The 22,548-nt window shown below is 48.3% G+C and overlaps 1 protein-coding gene across 2 annotated transcripts in view; it reads left to right on the forward strand.

Moving 5' to 3' along the window:
• Nucleotides 1-9,294: 9,294 nt before the first annotated feature.
• Nucleotides 9,295-22,548, forward strand: part of SEZ6 (seizure related 6 homolog) — a 1,086,274-nt gene continuing 1,073,020 nt past the window's right edge. For both annotated transcript variants that reach the window (XM_086955133.1, XM_086955132.1), the window contains exon 1: nucleotides 9,295-9,678. In XM_086955133.1, coding sequence (XP_086811259.1) covers nucleotides 9,624-9,678 — 55 coding nt within the window. In that variant the 5' untranslated portion in view covers nucleotides 9,295-9,623. The remainder of the gene's footprint in view (nucleotides 9,679-22,548) is intronic.

Consider the following 22,548-nt stretch of genomic DNA (forward strand, 5'->3'; position numbering starts at 1 on the left):
AGGACATTACAACGTTTTATCTGAATATGGCTTGCCAAGAGCGTCAATTCGTACCCAGACAACCTCGCACTCGTCAAGTGCTGAGTTTTCGTTCGATTCAAAAGAGTATCGACTGCATGCGGAACCATCACCGTAAGCATATTATCCATGACCAATCCTGCTGATTGTCGGATGGAGACCGCAGCTGCCGCAGTTGCTCTCAAACAACTCGGCAATGCTCTAGCTACTGGGTCTAAGGTCGAGGAAAAATATGCACATGGACGTTGCTTACCACCAAAAGGTTGCGTTAGAACACTCAAAGCACAACCTTCCCTCTCGTGAACATATAACGTGAACGGCTTACCGTAGTCAGGGGTACCTAACACAGGAGCCGAACACAATGAATCACGTAGTTCAGAAAAACTTTTCTGACATTCTTCCGTCCATGGTAAAGGAGTTGAAACATCCTTGCACGTAAGAGCCACCAATGGTTTCGCTAGCAATGAAAAATTAGGAATCCATTGCCTGCAGTACGACGTGATACCTAGAAAGGCACGCACATCTCTTTGGGTGTTTGGCACAGCCATGCGCGCAATCGCTGCAATTCTCTCTGGGGTCAATCTCCTTCCCTCCTTTGACAATAAGTGACCTAGATAGGTGACTTCTTGACAACAATATTGGAGTTTAGAAGGTGACACCTTGTGATTTAACTCACAGAGATGTTGCAGCAACGACACTGTAGCAATTTTGCAAATGTCCTGAGTATCGGCAGCCACCAATAAGTCGTCGACGTATTGGATTAAAGCCGCACCAACCGGCAACCGAAACGCATCCAGTTGACCCTTCAAGGCTTGACTGTAAATCGATGGACTTTCACAGTAGCCTTGAGGAGCGCGTTTGAACCGGAAGCTACGTCCACCGAGAGAGAAACCGAAAAGGTCCCTGCTCTCTTCGGCAATCGGGATGCTGAAAAACGCATTTTTCAAGTCAATCACCGAAAACCATGATGCAGAAGCTGGAATCAGAGTCAGTAGCGCCGTGATGTCAGGCACAACAGGAAATTGAGGAACCACAATTTTATTTACCTCCCGTAAATCGATAACAAAGCGATAAACAGGCGGTTTTGTAGGATCTGTACGTTTAAGAATGGGCAGTACAGGGCTATTGCACACGTTTCCCCGAGTCTCTTCAATAACATCTTTCTCGATCAAGTCATAGATGATTGCTAACAAAGCCCGTGCACCATCAAGGGAAATACGATACTGGGGAATACGTGGCAATCGCACATTCGATTTCAACTGAACAACATAGGGAGAGATATCAAGTAGGCCCACATCATTTGGACCCGTCGCCCACAAAGACGCAGGAAGAGAACTCAATTCCGGTGGAAGCTTATCGAGGGACAAATACATGGGAGAGACTACCCTCTCTCCTAACGTAAGCTTTACACCCGCAGGAGAACAATACAAAGTTGCATACAAACGTTTAAGCAAATCCAGGCCCAAGAGATTTTCACCACAACCCGTGGTTAAAATCAACGGAGCTTCTAGCTCACGTGGCCCAATTCGAAGGGGCAAAGGGCGTGAAACTGGATTGCTAACGGGGGCGCCAGAGAATCCAACGGAAACATTTGTTAAGCCAGACAAAGGTGCGCCAGGGAGTTTCGAATGCATGATAGAACTTTTCGCTGCACCAGTGTCCAACAGAAAAGGCTCAACGACGCCCGATGTAGCAACTGCGACGTAAGGCCCTCTCTGATCAACCGGAACTGATACCACTCCCTCTCCTTGTCTTTGGCTGTCCTAGTAATTACTATCGTCAGTTCCCTGATCGACGTAATAATCGTCTACATTGTACTGCGCAGATCGTCCTTGCGATGATCCACGTTGATCGAAACAGTTATTAGAATTTGATGAATTGTCAAAGCGATCGTTCTGAGCACCACGACCTCTACCACGTGATGCGTGCTGTGAACCACCACGGCCTCCTTTAGATGAATTACCACTATTACGTTCATTTAAAGCAGGGCAATTGAATTTAATGTGTCCCTCCTATCTACAATAAGCACATTGATTGTACCCTAACGAGGATCTTTGGAAGGAGGAATCATTACGTGGCTGCGATCGATTCGATTGCGACTGCGATCTATTCTGTTGGGGCGCATTCTGATTAGAACGCGGCGGATACGCTTGTTGCAACAACACTTTAGTTTTCAGTTCCTTCGTCTTTTTGTCAGCACGGTCACTCTCCTCTTTCTCTCTATTCTCGTAATATTGTGCCGTAGCCAATATTTGAGCTGAGGTAGAAACGGCCCATGCACTCTCTGAATTCTTTAATTTATTGCTCAAATCGGGCAATAAATTTGACACAAATTTATCCACAAACAACCTCTGTCCACCCTCAGTACCCATATCCTGTCCACTGTGGTCGATGAATGCTTCTTCAAACCTCGTAAAGAAGTCAGAAACACTCTCATCTTTCTTTTGTTTGCAGGCTGACAATTTGTCCCAATTTACCCTCATAGCTGGCATAAGAGTTTTCATTAATGTTATTATTCGCTGAGGAAGAGCAGCAATCAATTGGTCGGGTTTAGTAGCAGCCACTTGTCCAGCGTCTGCCGCTGTAATGGCAGCCCAATCACCGCCCAATTCATTTGCGTGATCTTGGTGACGAATCTTAGCCCATACCGGTTGCGGCACGACGTTGCCAAACAACATGTCGATATCGGCAAGATTCATCACCGTAGCATCTACGAGCTGCGATAATTCCTTGTAATACCCAGTAGGATTTTTGCGAGGATCGGGCAAAGATTGCTTCACCTGAAGCACTTCCGATCGTTTCCATGGGAGGTGTATCCACACTCTCTCAAAGTGCGCCACTACCTGAGGATTAGCATTAGTATCAGCTGGTATCCAAACTGGCGGAACTTCACGCATAGGATATTGGCCAGACTCGTCTGGTTGGTGTTCAATATCCTCAACAAACAATGCATGAGGTATTGGAGCGGGACGGAAGGATAGTAACCGCTCAATAGCACGTCGAACGTTAGTATCTACTATCAGTCCGTTTGCGAACTGAAGCCGAAGTTCAGACAGGGCGGTCAGCACCTCGTCAGACGCATCGGCCGCTATCTGATCATGTAGGAACTTGCACATTTCGTCAAACACATATCTCTGAGTTGGTATGTTGAATTGACTAAACGTTTCGAGAACAACACGGGGTGGATTTCTCTGAGGATTTACCATCCAACCCATCGCCATATTATATAGCGCAACACGTTCTCTGTTACCAGGAAGCTGGCTACATCTCTGAGGACCATCGGAACTAACAGACCCATGAACAGGTCCGAGTGACTGAAAGAAACTAGCCACAAGAGGAGAATTACGATTACGAGTAGAGGGAGAGTGATACGACACAGGACTAACAAGAGAAGGAGTAGAGACAGTAGCAACAACAGGGGTTAACAAAACAGGAGCAGTAGCGGGAACAGGAGTATGTGGAAGCGGAGGAGCAGTAGGGATAGCAACAGACAAGGGAGCAGGAACAGACGGAAAAGCGGGTGCAGGTTGAGGAACAGGCGGAGGAACAATAGGTGGAAGAACAGGTACGGCAGGGACCACAGGAGCTGCGGTACCCTGTACGTACGGAGGTGGCGACTTCATAAGATAGGACATTAAAGGATCCTCAACTGCCTCTTCCTTCTTATCCGACTCCGTAGGCAAAGCAGGATAACATTTATCTATGGTCATACGCTGTAGCCTCTCAAACACTTCCTTATCCTTATCCTCCTTATCACGCTGGAACTGCTCAGCTTTCTTCACTATGGTAGCAACATTATCTCGCTGACTACGTTTATTCTGTCTGATCTCTTTCTGTCGGGCTTCTTTGCGCCACAACCGAAAGGCATCAAACATGGCCGGCCTTGATTTACGTTCGAACAACTTCATTTCTAGATTATCTAAGATCGACGCCTCGAAGCTACCGTGAGGTGGCCAACGAAGGTCGCCGTCTTTCTTTGTATATTTAACCCAATAATCGTTAAAGGTGATCGGGCCTAGCCCATGTTTGCTATACAAATCATAAGTAGGAGTTCCAACCGGAGGTATCGGACACGAGTCCTCCAGTCGGGAATCCGCACCACAAGGTCTGAAACAACTGAACAAAGTACTACGACCAGGCATCTTGCACACTAGCCGAGTTTCACAAACTTCAAGGGTTACGGGATTTACCAAGTCCCAGCAAAGAACAAAACCCTCGGTTTTTGGCGGCTGCAGTCGTCAAACAATACAACAAAGTACGCTAGCAAAGTGTCACCGACAAAAACACTCACACAGCGTTAACAACAAAAACACTCGCTAAAGTGTTCAACAACCAAGAACTCTGGGAGCGACCCACAAATACTTAACTCAAAGATCGATGGCGTCACCAGGAAGGCCCGTCAATCGTCTCGCTATACCAAGGTCTACGCCAGGCGCCAAAACAGGTCTACAGTCAGGGCAGCAGTCCGTCGCAGCCGTCAGGAGGCGGGAATCTTCGCGGGAAAAGTCTTCGGGCCACTTATTTCGACAACAGGATCGATGAAGCGGAGTGCACCTTCCCTCGGAGATTTCACACGAAGTTCCTCACGATCGTCGGGCTTGGACCGGTACCACTGATGCAGCCCCACGTTGGGCGCCAACTGAAGGACTGGGTTCTTAAGACCCAGCGGTGCCAGGGCACAACACCTGAAACCTTCGTGGGTAACCTGCTCCGGCGTACAAGTCACAGAGACACGGGACACTTCCTTCGACGTCAAAGATTCAAGGTTTATTTGCTGCAGGGAACACAGAGATCACGACAAGTACACAGCGTGCAACTTGGGGAGACTGCTTCAAATTGGTTCTGTGGATCGCTCCTTTTATACAGTTTTTACCCATAGGATAACATGATACACAAAAGTTTACAACCCGGTTCCCACAATTATCCCCCAGAGGGGTCGCTTTGGTCACTTTGAAACACACAAGGTCCGGAACATAAGTGCGGAAACATTTGGCGGTTCCCAACTGTAAAAACCATCTTCCCACCATTAGCAAATTCCAATCAACAGTAAAATAGATCGAAATAGGAACGAAGACAGGTGCAGAGGAAGACGGAGACAGTGGGGAGATCGGAAAGGGTGTAAAAGGGGAGGTATCGGGAAACACGAGATACAGGCATCAAAGGGACGTGCCTAATGAGATGCACGGCTGAGACAATAAGCCCGTGCGGCAAGATGAGCCTCGAGCGGCGCCATCTGCCTTACAGTAGCATCCCCCTCGTCATAAAGACACTTACAAAGAACATGTGTCTTCCGCAAATATCTTGGGAGTCCCAGGGTCGCGAAGCGGACAACGTCCGTTCGCTGGCTACTTGAGGGCAAGAGACAAAATGGATGCCGTATCTAAGATGGAACCCGTGGGTACAGATGAAAAACCCACATAACAAACGAACGGTTTAAGTTAGCACAGCGAAACTGCGCACACTTACTAAACTCGTCATTTGCGGTTCATAGATACCAGACTCGACCATATTCGTGCGAGTCGAAAAACACCACTTACAATTGTCACGGAACCTCAACTCTAATGAGCAACTGATAACTATCACTTCCTAGTGACATCTTTAATTGACGTCTTATGTCCAGCAAACTTGCGTCAAACCCGGCACCTGTCAGGTATAAATATTACCAACGTTGCCTTAAGCAATGAGCGAACATGTTGCTGATGCCAGCTGCCTGCATGACCCCGTGTTGGTAAAAACTAGCACTCTGTCGCTGCAGCCTGCTATCCTGTGGTGGTGAAGCTACTGATTACCATTATCGCCGCTACAGCGCGACCTATGGTGCAGTACGCTTGAGGAGCCGTGCAGCCGTCCTCTGCGAAGACATCCAGCCCAGCTGCCCGCGGACGCTGTCACCCCTCCTTCCTCGACGCGCTGAGAGAAGCCGCTGCCTTTCTCGTGCAGAGAAATCCAGTCCCGGCGCTTCCAGTTTACCCTCGCAGGTGACTGGGATATCGAGAGAGACCCCTGAAGGAGATACCAATCCTCCATCATTCTATTCAGAGGTATGGTGTTGACTAAACCCTTAGACGAGAATTCTTGAAACAAACCTTGGCAAAACCAACTTAACTTAAGCTACTTACTTACTCCCCTTCTCACGTGTTAGGCCTAGGTCAGGCACACTGGGGTAGGCTTAGTTAGAAGCACCAGTTGAGTATGTTAGCCTAATGTATATATGACTGTATAAATGTTTTATTACTTTTAAACCATTGTATGGCTAAGAAACCATATCAATGCTTTTACAGTTCTATTTTGCAATTCTTATCTTACTGTACGTACTTTTTATAATAACAGTTATTGCAATTGTGGCAATACATTTCTCTTGTATGAGAAGAAAGACTGTTCAATAAATGTTAACCTTTATTGATACACGCCCGTCTCTCTATTCTCTACATACCGTGAAAGTAAACTGCACTAGACTGACTGAGGTTGTTGCTCACCTGAACAGGATTGCCAACACTGATGCCCCCAAGTTGACAGGCAGCAGGGTGCCTGCAATTATGTTTGCAGACGACACCCTGCTGTTGTCTAAATCCCCTATGGGGATCCAACGCATCTTGGATGGTTTTTTAGAGTTCTGCTCTGAACGAGGTTTGAAAATCAATCCACAGAAAACTAAATTCAAGATTTTGAATCCTATCCCCCATAACTGAGCCCCACCTAGGCTAGGCACAATCCAATTAGAACGTGTGCATAATATTGAATATTTGGGGATCACTCTTAATGAACATCTAACGTGGACGTCCCACCAGACTAAAGTGATCATCAAACTGGCTCAGTTGGCGGGTGGCACTGTGCGTCTGGCGAATAAATCTTCCTATCGCCCACTAACCCCAATCATTCATATCTACAAAACTCAAGCCCGTGCGGGTGTCACATATGGGGGTGAGCTGTGGGGACATACCCAACTGTCTAAATTACAGGCAACTGAAAATAAATTTCTGAGACAGGTCGTTGCCCTCCCCCAGAGCACTCCACTACTTCCCCTTAGATTAGACTTGGGAATTCGACCGATAACGGAGGAGTTAGGTCTTAAACCCTTGACATTCTGGAGGCGTTTGTGGTGTAGCCAAGATCTTATAAACTACAGAGAGGAGCTACAGGAATTCCTGGAGTTACGGAACGCCAAGAGAATTCCGTGGATGACTTATGTCAAGGGAATGCTAGAGGAGATTGGTTACCCGGAACTATGGACGGATCCTTCAAACACCTGTACAAAGACTCCAAAAAAGGCACTTGTGAAAGCATACCAAGAACTGATGCTCACCAAACCTATTGATGCCACTCGAGAAGGATCTTTGACCCATTTGTTCCTAAAAGCAAAAGACTCCTACCATCTCGAATGTCTCCTGTATTAACGAGGAAATTATTTTTGCAATGGAGATACAGAACTCTCCCCCTAGCATCATTCACAGCGTCCTGGTCATGCCGCTCCTCCATAGAAACTTGCCCAGTGTGTGCACACCCGAAGGAGGATGACGTCCACGTTGTCTTCTTCTGCAAGGGCTATGAGAGGAGCAGGAAATACTGGTTAGTCCCTCTACTCAGGAACCTGGGTTTTAGATCTTTCCAATCTGCTTATAGAGTTTTAAAGACAGACCTCTCTCCCACTGTAGTCTTTGCCCTCTCGAAATTTGTAACCTCCATGTGGTACACTCGAAGCCGATGGGTTAAAAGACTTGTATAAAAAGACTCCTCGAAAGTTACAGACTGATCTTTCCGCGTCTTTTTTTAACATGTTTTAATTATTGGATCACACTGTGTTTAATTCGTTTTTAATTTTGTATAAATGTCATGCATCTTTTATGATCTGTGATCGAAATAAAGATTTTTGGAATGGAAAAGATGTCTTCGCGTGTACATTTACTCTTGCGCGTAGGATCAAGTCCACGGTTCTCTGCTATTCACGTGTTAGGCCTCGACCGCTAATGCATTGTATGCTTCCATGTATTTGACACATAATACGTATTCTAGAGTGCTGAATTTTAGGCGGTGCGTGTAGGTATTTGCTGTCCATCCTTCTGGTGGGGACAGGCTTCTCGTATACCCCAGGGGCTGCTCCTACTTTCAGCACTGAAGCTTGGCGATTGGGCGCTAGTATTAGATGCCTGTGGTAGCTCAGGCTCGGTCTCATGTAATGGTCTCTGTTTGGGGAGCGGTGATAGCAGTTGTTGCCTCCTTCCTCTGACACGATAGGACCCGTGCCTCCTTTCACTCTCCGTGTTGGATGTGTTTTTTTATTCTTTGAAACAGCCGTCTTTAGGGTTCTGACATGTTCCACTCTTCTTCATAATTTCCTGTTTGATCGTTCAAGGTCGACGCATTCTCCCATCTCAACACGTGTCCTTTAGGGGTTTGTGATTTGCTGTCTCGTGGTGTGTGGAACAATGTGCTTTTCCTGCAGGGGGTCTGTATTAGATGTTTTACGGCAGTTATTCCTACTTTCAGCACGAGTGCTTTACATCTGGTTTTAGAAGTCCCTCAGTTCCTACCACGCGTTAGTTCTTTCGGAGGTTCTCTGTTATGTGCTTCTCTTAAGTGTTTTATATAGTTGATAGCCCTCCTTTCAACACTGGTGCCTCATCTCTATTGTGAAACGTGCCTTTGCTTTACAGTAGCTCGTGGCCCTCCTTTCAACTCTAGCCCTTTAATTCTGATTTTAGACAGCCTAGATAGGTTTAGGTTATTAATGGTGATTGATGCCCCTCATTTGAACACTGGTATGTTTTATTTTTTTTCTCGTGTTAGACTCCTCTGGTCTTATGCAAATGCGATGTCTTTTTTCCAGTACCGTTGAGTACTGTTCATAAAATAGTGTCGCTCCTTTCACCACTGGTGCTTTTTATCTTGTGTTGATAGCCTTTGACATCTGTGACAGGATGTGTTTCTGCATAGCTATGCTCTGGTTTATTTTAGATAATGTCCCTCATCTGAACACTGGTGCTAATTATCTATTGTCGAATGCCCCTTGAGCCAGGCACTGGGCTTTTTTCTTCTAGTCTCTTCATAAGGGCTGGATGGTATATGATACCCCTCCCTTCAGCATCTGGCCGCTGCAACTGGCTGAATCTGGGTTCGAATAGGTTGTTCGATCGTATTTATGTCCCTCATTTGCGTGGCTATACGCATCGCAGTTATTAGCGGCGCCTCTCTTCGGGGTTTTACGGTGGTTGCTGTCCCTCCTCCGGTGCTGCTATGCTCCTCTCAGACACTAGGAGCTGTCTCTGGTGCTGAAAGCAGCAAGGCTCTGCGAGCGGCTGAGAGCGGGATCCGCTGCCACTGCCGCCAGCTCCGAGCCCCCTCCCTCCCCACTTCAGCTGATTGCAATCACACAACAGAGCCGCTGCCAGCCCCAGCAAGCTGCCTGCTTCCCCAGCCCAGGGAGGGGCGTCACTGAGCCTCCTGCGGCCCCTTCGGTCCTCCTCTTCGAAGCCCCTGTGGCCCCCCAGTGTGTCTCCTCACCCTGCTCCAGAGCTCTCTTCTGCACAAAGTATTTCGGTGCCAGCTAGCCGGGAGGAGGAGGAGGCTGGATCCGGGTCCACGCGGACGGCGAGGGATCTCCGTGCACCATGTTTGCTGCCTGCCTGCTGCTCGCCGCTCTCCTGCTGCACGCCCGGACAGAAGGTAAGCAGGCACCGGGGGCTCCCCGCGCCTTGCTTTTCAAAGACGCCGCCTGTAAAAGTAACCTTTCACGTTCACCTAGCGTCGTCCCAGTCACTCCTTGACCCCACCAGCCCGGGTGGGGAGCCTCCGACTGCTCTCGAAAGAGGTCACTCCTGGGCCCTCTCGTACTTCACTTGTCATTTGACGAGTCTCTCCTCAGCCCCTGACTTGCCCTTTGCGGTCCTTCATACCTTATTGCTGCCTTGTTGCCCTTCTCCTGCCCTCTCATGAAGTCCCTCATTCAAACCTTTCATGGGTCATTTCCACGCCCTCTGAGGTCCCTCATACGAGTCAAACTGTCCAATGATAAGGTCCCTCGTGTGTGTTCACGCCCTGCGTTGAGGCCCCTCTTGTCCTTTGAGTTGGGGGCCATGCCATACGCCCCTTGTCCTCAGGTGAGGGGACTTCTGCTCCGCCCCTGCCCTCTGAGGTCAGAGGCTGTCCTCCTTCGGCCCCCATAGTCTCATGCCATGTAATTCTGATGGTCCTCTCGCTCCGTTGTCTCTCCTGTCCTGTCACTCGTGATATCTCCACTTTATCACTCTGACCTCCTGCGAGGTCCCTCATAAATCATTCACGCGAGTTCTGAGGTCTCTCGTGGCCTCTCTCGTGCACTCTGAGGAAGTTCCTGGTGGGCCTCCTGCTTCTCATTGGTGACGTCCCTCCAGTTTGTTTTCCTGCATTTTAGTGTGGTGTCACTTCTGCCGCCCCCTGGCGGGGCCCCTGAGGTATCCGCGCTCTCTCGGATAAGAACTTCTTTGCCCAATGCTCGAATCTCTCCTGCCTCTGACGTGCACCTCCCTCTATGGTGTCCTTTCTGGGGGTCTGCCCCTACCCTCTGACGGTTAGCTAGATCACTCACAGACCCTCTGCTCTTATCGTAGTCCCTAGTTCTCTGTTTACCTTCCGGCCCCTTGGGGCCCCTTTGGGACCCCCCCCCCCCTCAATTCACCCATTCAGTGATGCTCGCCCTCTATTCCTCTTTCTGCTTTTCCTTGTAATGGTTCTTCCCGCCATGCCCTCGCTCGACTCTCGAATTGTCCTGCACAGTTGGCGCCGCCTTGGTGCCTCATATACCCCCTATATTATGAAGGGCCCGTCTTACCCTGGTTGGGATGGGGCCTCGGATACTCCTGCCCCGTGGCTCCCTCCGTGTGCCCTCCAGTGTCTTCCTGACTCCCTTTCCCCTCACTTGTCTCTCGGATACTCCCGCACAGTCGGTCCTTCCTGGAGCACTTCACCCCAACCCCTCCCTCACCAGAATCGTTCGGTACTGCTCCCATCTTAATGAGCATTTAACAAAGTGAACTCTTTTTTTCTTTTGCTTTTAATTCCTCCCTGGTTTAATCACTCTCTCGGGCCCCGAAAGCTCCTTGACGGATGCTTTTCAATAACTCGCCTTCATGTTAAACCGAAAAATTGGATTCCAATGGCGGGATCCGTGCTTGACAGATCCCTCTGTTCGGGGAGCTGAGTGCCTGGGGTCTCCCATAATTACTCCTTTCCGATAATCTCATTTTGTTGCAAATAGAAATGGCATTTAATCATTCTCTCTGCCCGAATAATAGAATTTTTATGCTGCAATTTGTTCCGACAATGAGCCGCGTTTTCGAGCGCTGCGCTCATGAAGTGAGGTTAATGGCAAATGGTGTGGCACCCGCTGAGGGGTAACTACCAGCCGAACCGGTGCTCTGAGGGCGTGTTGAAGCCCCTTAGCACCCCAACCCCAAGATCAAGCTCAGTCCTGGGGAGGCAGAGCGTTGGGCCGTACACTGGGGTCCTGCCTATTCGAAGAAGTCTCTTGTCAAAGTTTTGGCGGGAGTTTCAGAGTGCCCTGTGATGAAGCGTGTGCTGAGAGTAGATGTTGGATGGGGCTTTGAATCACTCCTATAAATACATAAATACCCCTCTGCCCGAGGAATTCATTATTTGCCTCGCGCGACCTGAAGTGGCATTCTTGTTATTTTCAGAAGACAGTTCACGACCTTTCGATTGCCCAGAGACTCCTCGAGACATGCCTAGACTTTTCTAGCCCTTTAATACACCCCCTGACAAGCAGACGCAGTTTAGATTAGAGATCTAAAGCGCTGGGAGAAAATGCGATTTTACCAAGATCACACAATTTGTTTAAGCGGGGCAGCTGGGATTAAAGGTCCGGCCCTTAGATTTCATCATATATAGTATAAGAAGTAGATTTCCTCTGTTTCTCCCCACTTGTTATATTTTGATGGATCGTGTTTTCCTAAAATATGAATCTCCAAAATGAATCACGGTTGCCGAATATTGCCAAAGAACGGAACCCTGAGAAGCAGTTCAAGTTTAGCCTGCGAGAAAAATCACTGACCCGCTGGAAGGGTCCCTGTTACAACTCTCAGACACGCAACCTCAGGAAGACTAAACATCAGAGAATTCAAAGAAATATTAGCGAGTTGTCAGTGACAGAGCAGAGAAAGTATCAGGTTTAAAACTTCCGATATAAAAGTGATGTCTAATACAGAACATACCGACAGGGAGTTATACATCTGTATTCTGTGGACGGGGACCTAGTGTGAGACTGAGAATCTGTGTTCAGAAGGGGGCGGGGGGGGGGGGGGCTTTTCTTGTTAATTCCATATTGATTCCATACTTAGTGCCTTTGGTATTTTTTTGTATTTTCACCCAGACATGTACAGTATGGATATGAGCATTTTTTATTCTACATATTCCAATCAAAGTCTTTACATGTCGGAATTGCAGAGTGGGACTTCAGAGTCCGGGCAGGCAGATTTACCGGGATGCAGAACATTTTTACAGATTTTAGTGTTTTTGGAACACTTGTGCCTGTTTGACAATAGGAATTGTCAGAAATACCGGGAAAAAACTGCAAAATCCACCATTATTGGATCACCCAAAATGTGTTCGCTTCGGGAGTACAGATATTACCCAGAATCTGCCTATTTGGCAATAAGGCGAGTATCGTCCCCTCGGCTGTACTCGTGAAGCAATGTGTGGCGGGTGCCTCCTGAGAGTGGAGGAGAGCGCACTGCCATGCTAGTGCTTCTGAGATCAGAACTGGACATCCAGGCGCTATAGGCGGCCTCTAGAACCAACCCAAGCATGTCCTGCCCCTCTGGTGTGTATTGGGGGCTCACATGGAGACTTGCTGTCGAGGTGGCCAGTTGGGACTATCAACCTCTTCCTCCCTAGAGAGGCATTTATTGTGGTGGGTGATCCAGCCCCCACCCCCCCCACCTGCTACTCCCACCTCCGCTCTACTGCACTAGTTCCTCTGCCCCCACCTCCCCTTTACAGAATGTTCACTTCCTTCACCTACACTACCCACCAATGCACATACTGCGATGAGTATTTTAATGTATCTGTATTTACTCCTAATGTACCTTAAGTAGTTGTCGCCTATTCAGTTTTCCTCATTTGCCTCGTCACTTTCTGTCACTGTGTGTTTGTATTTACTCTAAATGTATCTCAAGCATATGCTGCGGGTGCTGACACTGTGTAGCGCTCCGATGTCCTCGGGCCAAGGGTGCGCTATATAAAGCTCCATAAATAAATAAACTGCAGTCGCTAATCTAACCTGTAGCCATGACTAGGGACGTAAACCAGATGTTGCATCCATTTTTCACTCTGTGTACTGAGGTATCGTTCTGTTCCTGCACTCTCTGTACATTGCTATAACATTCTTTAAGATTGCGTCTTTGGGGTAGAAAAAATGAAAGAAAGAGATGTCAGAAAGTTGTATAAATACCGCCAGCGGAGAGGAACTGTTTCCTAAGAGCCGCTCACGTTGGCCCAAGGTCCATGAAGACACAGCAGCCGTCCACGCGTCACTACATGCACTAACACACATACGGCCCGGGGTACATCTTTGTGGAACCCAGTGGCTCCCTTCCGGCCTTATCCTAGGGGCATCCTTGCGTGGAGTGAGCGCTATCTCAGGTGTGTTTTAAGTGTTAGAGCTCCCGATGCCACAACCACAAATTGCCTTTTGAGAAACACATTTTCACTGTACGTGTTTTGTTCCTTCGGGGGCGGTTATTCGCAATTAGTGACTGCATTGAAAGCAGGTTTATCAGTGCTTACTGCGCCCTTGTTCTTGTGCCACGGTTTCTCATCTGTCAGCTGTCCTCCTCCCTGACCTTTGACATGGCGCTATGACCTCCCTGTTAATTAAATATAATAACTGCCTGACAGATAGTGGATCAAACGTATTTACATCAGCTTTGCTGAAAATTGACTGTATTCTTAGAAATATTTTATCAGGATGTGTCATAGAGGTCGCGTGGAGATAATGAGCACGAAGACTGCCAATGACCGGAGCCAAAGCAGGGATCCTTGGCCCTGAACTGAATGTGGCAGTGAGTGATGGGGAAGGCAGTGTATGTGAGGAGCAAGGCCCGGCATGCAAAGAGGAGGGCACCGCATGCGATGGGATATGCCCTGTATGTGATGGGAAATGTCCTGTATGTGATGGGGAATGTCCTGTATGTGATGGAAAATGTCATGCATGTGATGGGGAATGTCCAGCATGCGATGGGATATGCCCTGTATTTGAATTTGAATTTAAAAATATTACATACACCAAGCGGTTTCATGGCGCTGTAGAGGAAAATGATACCTGAGTGAGAGGGTGAAGGGGCTTAGATTTTAAAAACCTGTGCAAACAAATTGGTTTTCAGGGTGCTCCGGAACTCCAGGTACGAGGGTGTTGATCTCATTTGGAAAGGTAGAGAATTCCAAAATTGCGGAGTTTCGAACGGAGAACATTGAGCCTCCCATTCTGCTCCTCTTGAATCTGGGCACCACCAGTAGGGACAGAGAGGAGGATCGGAGTTGTCTGCTGGGGATGTAGGGGACGATTTTTGACTTGATAAAAGATGGGGCTGTTCCTGCAAGAGGCTGGAACGTGATACATCCCATTTTGAAGAGATGTATGTGATGGGGAATGTCCTGTATGTGATGGAAAATGCCCTGTATGTGATGGGGAATGTCCAGCATGCGATGGGATATGCCCTGTATGTGATGGGGAATGTCCTGTATGTGATGGGAAATGCCCTGTATGTGATGGGGAATGTCCTGTATGTGATGGGAAATACCCTGTATGTGATGGTAAATGTCCTGTATGTGATGGGAAATGCCCTGTATGTGATGGGGAATGTCCTGTATGTGATGGTAAATGTCCTGTATGTGATGGGAAATGCCCGGTATGTGACGGGGAATGTCCTGCATGCGATGGGATATGCCCTGTATGTGATGGGGAATGTCCTGCATGCGATGGGACATGCCCTGTATGTGATGGGGAATGTCCTGCATGCGATGGGACATGCCCTGTATGTGATGGGGAATGTTCTGTATGTTATGGGAAATGCCCAGTGTGTGATGGCGATTGTCTTGTATGAGATGGAAAATGTCCTGTATGTGATAGGGAATGTCCTGTATGTGATAGGGAATGTCCTGTATAGGATGGAGAATAACCTACATGTGATGGGTAATTTCTAGGGGTGGGCAGAATGTTCCGTTCCGCCTGTGGAACTGACAGAATTGTGGCCAATCTGTGTTACTCTTTAATGCCGATTGCTGGCCAAGTTTTGCCGATCGTGCGCGGTGGAATTTTTCTCCAGCGAGGCTCTAGGATATGCAAGCGAAATGTGGCATCCCGTAGCGTGATTTTCTAGCATGGGGGTCACCGACGTTCACGAGTAGTCGCGGTCAGAGGGCTGCCATTTGAGTAAATTTGCTGCAACACGAGTAGATTTTCCATTCGAGCTGCAGCAAAATCAGCTGAAATGGCAACGCACTCTTGCGCAACGCAAGTTGCCGTTTGTGCTGGTTGAGCCGGTAGCTCATTTAGCTCTACCAGCACTACATTGCAGCGAGAGCAGTGCGAGCTGCATATTTTCCACCTGTTGGCGGAATTTTGTGGAATCTTGCAGAGTTTAGCTGTAACTCTATGGAATTCTGCGGAGTGAACCTCCGCGAGATCCACCTACCCCAAGTAATGTTCTGCATGCAATGGGAAAATGCATAGGATGTGATGAGTAAATACACTGTATGTGTCGAGGAATGTCCTGGGGATGAATGAGAAATGCTCAGGAAGTGACGAGGGAATACACTGTATGTGACAAGAAATGTCCGGGGTGAATGGTAAATACAAAGGTCGTGACAAGGGAATGCAGTGAATGTGAATGCATTGTTTGCGGTTGGCAATGGCTTACGGGTGAATGGGAAATGTACAGGATGTGAGGAGGGAAAACACTGTATAAGATGGAGAATGTCCTGAAGAGAACAGGAAATGCACGAAGAGTGATGAGCGAATACACTGCATGGGATGGGGAATGTCCTGGGGTGAATGGGAAATGCACAGGAAGTGGAAAGGGAATAGACTGTAGGCAACGAGGAATGTCCTTGGGTGAATGGGAAATGCACAGGAAGCAACAAGGGAATACACTGTATGTGGCACGGAATGTAGTGTATGTGATGAGGAGCTGGGCGTGAATGAAGAATTTGCAGGCCTTGGCGTGGAATACTTTGTGGATGCAAAACTCAGGTCGTGATTAGAATCAAATTTACAAATCGCCCAGAAGAAAATAAGAATAATCAGCAGTCATGAGGAGCTTAGAAGAGCAGTGAACACCTGGCTGTTTCCTAAAACATAATACCCAACAGGGCGGTCACAACTCACAAGTACTATTCGGCCTGTGCGTGCAAACTGCCATTTGGACCGTCATGCAATGTTCACTGTGACATGCCTGCTACAAACCAGCCAATGTGACTCCTTTAAGCACACCTCAGCCAACATTCTTTCAACCATGCATAACAAACAAGGTAGAGACATGCTCATCCAACAGGAAACGTGCTGTGGGCCCCCAAAGGTTTTAAAAGACTGTGTACAAATGGCATATTGAAACTGTATAATGCATGGGACGTTGGAGGACTCTACGTGTGATGGCCTGGGCATTGGAGGAGGTGAGCATTCAAGGGGCGTGTCAAGTAAACGCACTGCATGTGGTTGGGAACAGCAGTGGATGTGAAAGGAAGCGACCCTTGTGATGAAAATGCGCCCAGTGATGGAGGACAGCCTGAAATCGATGGGAAAAAAGGCACCCTGTGATGGGAGAATTGCTGGATCTGATGAAGAAAGACACCTATGACGGGGACAGGCCTAGATGCAGTGAGAAAAGGCATCCTTTGAGGCAGGAATGCCTGGGTGTGACGAGGAGAGGCACCCTGTGTTGGATAAATTCCTGGATCTGATAAGAAAAGACACCCTGTATTGGATGAATCACTGGATTTGATAAGAAAAGGCACCTAGTGACGGGGGAATGCTTGGGTGTGATCAGAAAATGCACCCTGTGATGGGGGAAAGCCTGGATATGATGGGAAAGGTCACCCTATGCTAGGAGAATTCCTGGATGTGATCAGAAAAGGAAGCTTGTGATCGGGCAATGCCTCGGATTGATGCAAAAATAAAGGATATGGGGGGTGGGGGGGGGGGGGGTTGCCTTACTATGATGGATACATTCACCATGCCCCCTGTGATGGATTACTGCTTAGTATGATGCTGGAACAAAATCGGTGATGGGAGAAGGCTTGAGGTGTGATGAGCGATGGCCGGGGTTGTGATGGGAAACGATCGTGTGATAGGATAAGCCTCGGTTGTGATGCTTGAAAGCAACCTGTGATGAAGGAATGAATTAATGCATTTTTTTGTTTGTTTCAATTTTTAAATTTTTTATAAAAAACATGCACAGTATATCCTTTCAAAACCCTTATTTAGTCTTACTTAAAACTCAACAGATTTTTTCATTTAGTTAGTATCAAATTAATTCAATTAAAAGGAAAGAATGAAAGCCATTACAAATGGATATATGATCCACCATTAAAACAATTTAAATTTCATCAATGTTAGCACAAGGCTTGACTTTCAATTACGAGTCTTTGCAGTTGTCATGTAAATTTTGCTAGCCTTGCCAGTTCCATTGAGATCTCTAAATTAAAAAGAAGTTCCATTGCATCTGAACAAAGGCGAGTACTGTACTTAAAAAAAAGTGATTTTAATAAAGTGCAGCATGCGTACATCAGATTTGGACAAATACGGGTTAAGGGGCTCATTACGATTGCGGACGGACTTCAATTCGTCCCCCATTGTATCGTACTTAGGACCGCCCGCCTACAAGGTGGCGGTCCATAGGCTAAATTATATTGCGACAGCCACCATGGCGGTCGCACTGGGCACCTTTTACATAGCGGCAGGTGCTGCTGGCTTCAGCCTCAGCCGCAATGTAAAACAGGGATGTTTTACATATCCCCGTGCTACGTGTGGTGCCTGTTACTTGGTTCAGGGATATATAGGAGGGAACCATAGGTGCACCCCTACACCAAAAGAAATGTGCCAGGGGGTAAGTGGGGCACTCTACGGGCCCACAATGTCCATCGCCGCCAGTCTTCTCATGACGGGTGAGCTGCCATGGATAGGCTGGTGGGGAGGAAATCCTAATCCCTACGGCAACGGCAATGCCTGGTAGGCACCGCCATCAATGCAGGGATTGGGAGGCCCTCCGCAGCACCGGTGGGCTCCAGGAGCCCGTCAGATGCGTGGTGGTTAGTTTCACAATGCCATGGAACTGCCAGCCATCGTAACGTGGCGGGCGGGGAATGGCCTTACGATGGCTGTCAGACCGCCAGCCCATCGGGGCAGTCTCGCCGCCATAGTAATGACCCCCTAAATGAGCCTAAATTTTGCCATGGTGGTGGCACAATCTGCAAGAGGTAACCATCGCAAGGGATTTCCATTGGGCATATTTGGAGGAATGCCTGGGTGTGATGGGTAATTGCCTTCCTGTGGTGGGGAAACGCACCCAATGATGGGGGAAGGGTAGAGGTGTGATGGGAGATGGCCCGGTCTGTGACAATGGGTAGAAGGTTTGCTGTGACTGGCTCCCACGAGACTAGCCACTGGGTCAATCTGTGGCTGCAGCAGGGCAGGCTTGAGAAACACTTCACCCCAGCAATCCCCGCGAATATGAATGTGCGGGGGTGGGGCCGGGGCTGGGCGTTAATGAGAGAGCTTCCTAAGCGGGGGAGGGGGGAGGAAACGAGAATAACCGCCCTGTCCCCAACAAACACATAAATAACAATAAAGGCGTTGTCATTCCGGATAATTGATTGCCCCTGCTTCCAGCTGAGCTTGGCACGCTGATTATATACATATTGCAAAACAATTCTGCGAGAGGGTGCCAAGAGCATGCTAGGGAAACAAATAAACCGCCAGCATGAGCCCGCTCTCCTAGAAGTACCTGCATTATTTCTTTTAATCTACTCACTTCCATAATTGCATTTTGGAAATGGTATTTAACAAACAGCCATCATTTCCAGGACACTGTCAGGATAAAAATAGCGAAAGTTACTTTCAGTGCACAAAGAAACAGAGGCGTTTTAATCTGAGCTATTGTCTGCATGCAGGAGCCGGAGGGGCGTGGGGGAAACAGAACAAGGGCCCCTGTACTAGAACCTCACTGATTGGTTCTGACGCTGTCCCTTACACACCAGTGGCATTACATCTGAGCTATTGTCTGCATGCAGGAGCAGGAGCCGGAGGGGCGTGGGAAAAACAGAACAAGTGCCCCTCTACTAGAACCTTACTGATTGCACACCAGTGGCATTTAAATCTGAGCTATTGTCTGCATGCAGGAGCCGGAGGGGCGTGGGGGAAACAGAACAAGGGCCCCTGTACTAGAACCTCACTGATTGGTTCTGACGCTGCCCCTTACACACCAGTGGCATTACATCTGAGCTATTGTCTGCATGCAGGAGCAGGAGCCGGAGGGGCGTGGGGAAAACAGAACTAGTGCCCCTCTACTAGAACCTTACTGATTGCACACCAGTGGCATTTAAATCTGAGCTATTATCTGCATGCAGGAGCCGGAGGGGAGGTGGGGGGGGGGGACAGAACAAGTGCCTCTGTACTAGAACCTCAATGATTGGTTCTGACGCTGCCCCTTACACACCAGTGGCATTTAAATCTGAGCTATTGTCTGCATGCAGGAGCAGGAGCCGGAGGGGCGTGGGGATACAGGACAAGTGCCCCTGTACTAGAGAACCTTTTCGGTGGGTTCTGAAGCTGCCCCTCACACACCAGAGGCATTTAAATCTGATCTACTGCTAGTGTGCAGTACCGGAGAGGGGTGCAGGATACAAAACAGATAGCCCTGTACTAGAACCTATGAGGTGGGTTCTGATGTTGTCCCTTACACACCAGAGACATTTAAATCTGAGCTACTGTCTGCCTACATGAGCAGGAGGGGTGTGGGTGGATACAGGACAAGAGGCCCTATACTAGAACGTTACTGATTTGTTCTAATGCTGCATTTTACACACCAGTGGCATTTAAATCTGGGCTACTCTCTGCATGCATGAGCCGGAAAGGGGTGCAGGGTACAGAATAGGTACCCCTGTACTAGAACCTTACTGATCGGTTCTAGTCCGTACATTACCCACCAAAGGCATTTATATCTGAGCCATTACCTGTATGATGGAGCCGGCGAGGAATGAGGGATACAGAATAGGTACCGGTATTGGAACCATACATATGGATTGTGATGCTGTCCCTTACACACCAGAGGCAATTAAATCTGAGCTATTGTCTGCATTATGGGTCAGGAAAGGCGCGGGGAAACAGAGTAGGTGCCTGTGTACTAGAGCCTTATCTATGGGTTCTTCTCCCACCCCTTATATGATAAAGGTATTAAAATATGAGCTACAGTCTGCATTAAGGAGCAGGAGAGGCAGGAGGATACAGAACAAGTACCCACACATTATAACCTCTCTGAGGGATTCTGATCCCACCCCTCGCACACAACAGGCATTTAAATCCGAGCTGCTGTCTGCATTGGGAGCTGGAGAGGCATGGAGGATGCAGAAGACGTGCCCATAAATTATAACCTGGCTGAGGAGGTCTTACCTTACCCTTCCCGCACTAGAAGGGTTTAAACATGAGCTACCCTCTGCATAAGGAGATGGGGAGGCATGGGGGGCACAGAACGGGTATTCATGGATGCACCCTACTCAAGTCTTTATGATCCCACCCGTCTCACACTGAAGCTATGTATATGTGCTGGTATGACTGAGACCCTTCCCTGGATTAGAGTTCGTGAGCAGTAGCCCATATACCGTAAAACATTGATTACATTTTTTGATGCCTACCCATAACATAGATGCTAATACATTAAAAATTCATATGCAATCCATATCTAGAGTTGTTCCTGCATATGCACACATTGGGCCTTTGAGGGAGAGTATGACTGGTCCCAGTAGTGTACTCTACTCCGCATACCTCCCTTTCCTGCCAAAGGGACCTGGGAGGGCCGCTCCCTAAGGGAGGACCCCTCACCCCTGCATTCCTCCTGGGGTAAGCTTGTGCATGGGGCCTGTCTGCCTGCCAGGATACCTACCTCGGGCACCCCCTACACCCCTCCTTATGCCTAAAAGGGTCTGTGCAGAGGCTGTCTAGAAGGGCCTGCTGGCAATGTTCACTCCCACGCCCCACGTCGCTTCAACCTCTAGTTTACTTGCTGCAAGTGTTAAAAAGGGTTCCAAAGACAACCGGTAACCAAAAACCCTTTTATGTTGCCCGGCGGTATCGCCTCTATGACCCACCAATATTAATCAATGAAGAAGCAGGCGCTGGAGACTGGAAGGCGGGAAACGAGGATTTTATTCTCTCCGGAGGAGAACACATCAATTCAGACAGCAAGTATCGTCACGAGGTGCTCTAACCACATCTCTGAGGCCTGGCCTCTTATACTAGGGTTTACAACCTTTATTGCACATAACACATTCCCGCAATACTTTAGCACATGAAAGAACATCCTCGGAATCCCCCCCTTCAGACCCGTTCCCACATACATTTACAGTTGGATTCCCCACCTTGGTCACAACAGGTGATGGTCATTGCACAGCAGGGCATTCCGCCGATTCACGGAATGCATGGGGTTGATCGGATCTCATGGGGTGGGGGCTTTGATCGGTTCGGGGGTCTTTTGATGGGGAGGGGAAGCTTCCTACTGTACGGGGTAATAAACAGTATCCGCAGAGCCAGGTGGCGGCCTGGGAACAGGGAAGACAAACGGGGACGCAGGAAAAAAGGGGTTTGCATTAAAGGGGTTTGAGGCCATGAAAGGAATGAGGGGAGGTGTCGCGCTGGGAACAGGATGGGATTCAGTGGTGGAGCTGCGCTGAAGAGGGGTTTATGACCCAAGGCATGAGAGAGCGGGGGGTTTGTCAGTGTGCGGGGGATGCTTGCGAGGTTAAAGGGAGAGAGAGACGCGCTGGCTATCAGCAAGGGGCAGGGAGGCCATGGCATTCAAAATGGCTGCCGCTTACGCGCACGAATGGGCTCGAAAAGGGGCAAGATGGCGCAGATAATGTTCACCAAGATTGTATTTATTTTTCACAGTCCTCCCTTTAACATTTCCAAGACATCTTGCTGGCCTATTTCCTATCTACACCTATATGCAGCGATCATAAGTAAGGGAGAGGGGCTTAGGCAAAGGAACTGCGCATATACATCATTTTATAAACATCACATTGAAAAATCTCATCATCTAGTAAGCGGGTTCATTGTTAAGTTGGTTGCAGGAAAAATCATCGTAATGCAATATCAGACTAGAATTACGCAGTGAGGGCGTTGGGTACAGATCATAGAATAAGAACTGGTGAGTTATCATATAAGTAAGTCCTTTTTGTATACGGCGGGTGCATAGTCAGTCCAATGGTGATTGGGAGAGAAAGGAGATACAGTAAAAAATGTCAGAGTTCTCGTTGTCCTTTGTCGTCTTC

The sequence above is a fragment of the Lissotriton vulgaris genome, chromosome 2_1 (genome assembly GCF_964263255.1).
Source record: "Lissotriton vulgaris chromosome 2_1, aLisVul1.2, whole genome shotgun sequence".
Taxonomy (NCBI): Eukaryota; Metazoa; Chordata; class Amphibia; order Caudata; family Salamandridae; genus Lissotriton; species Lissotriton vulgaris.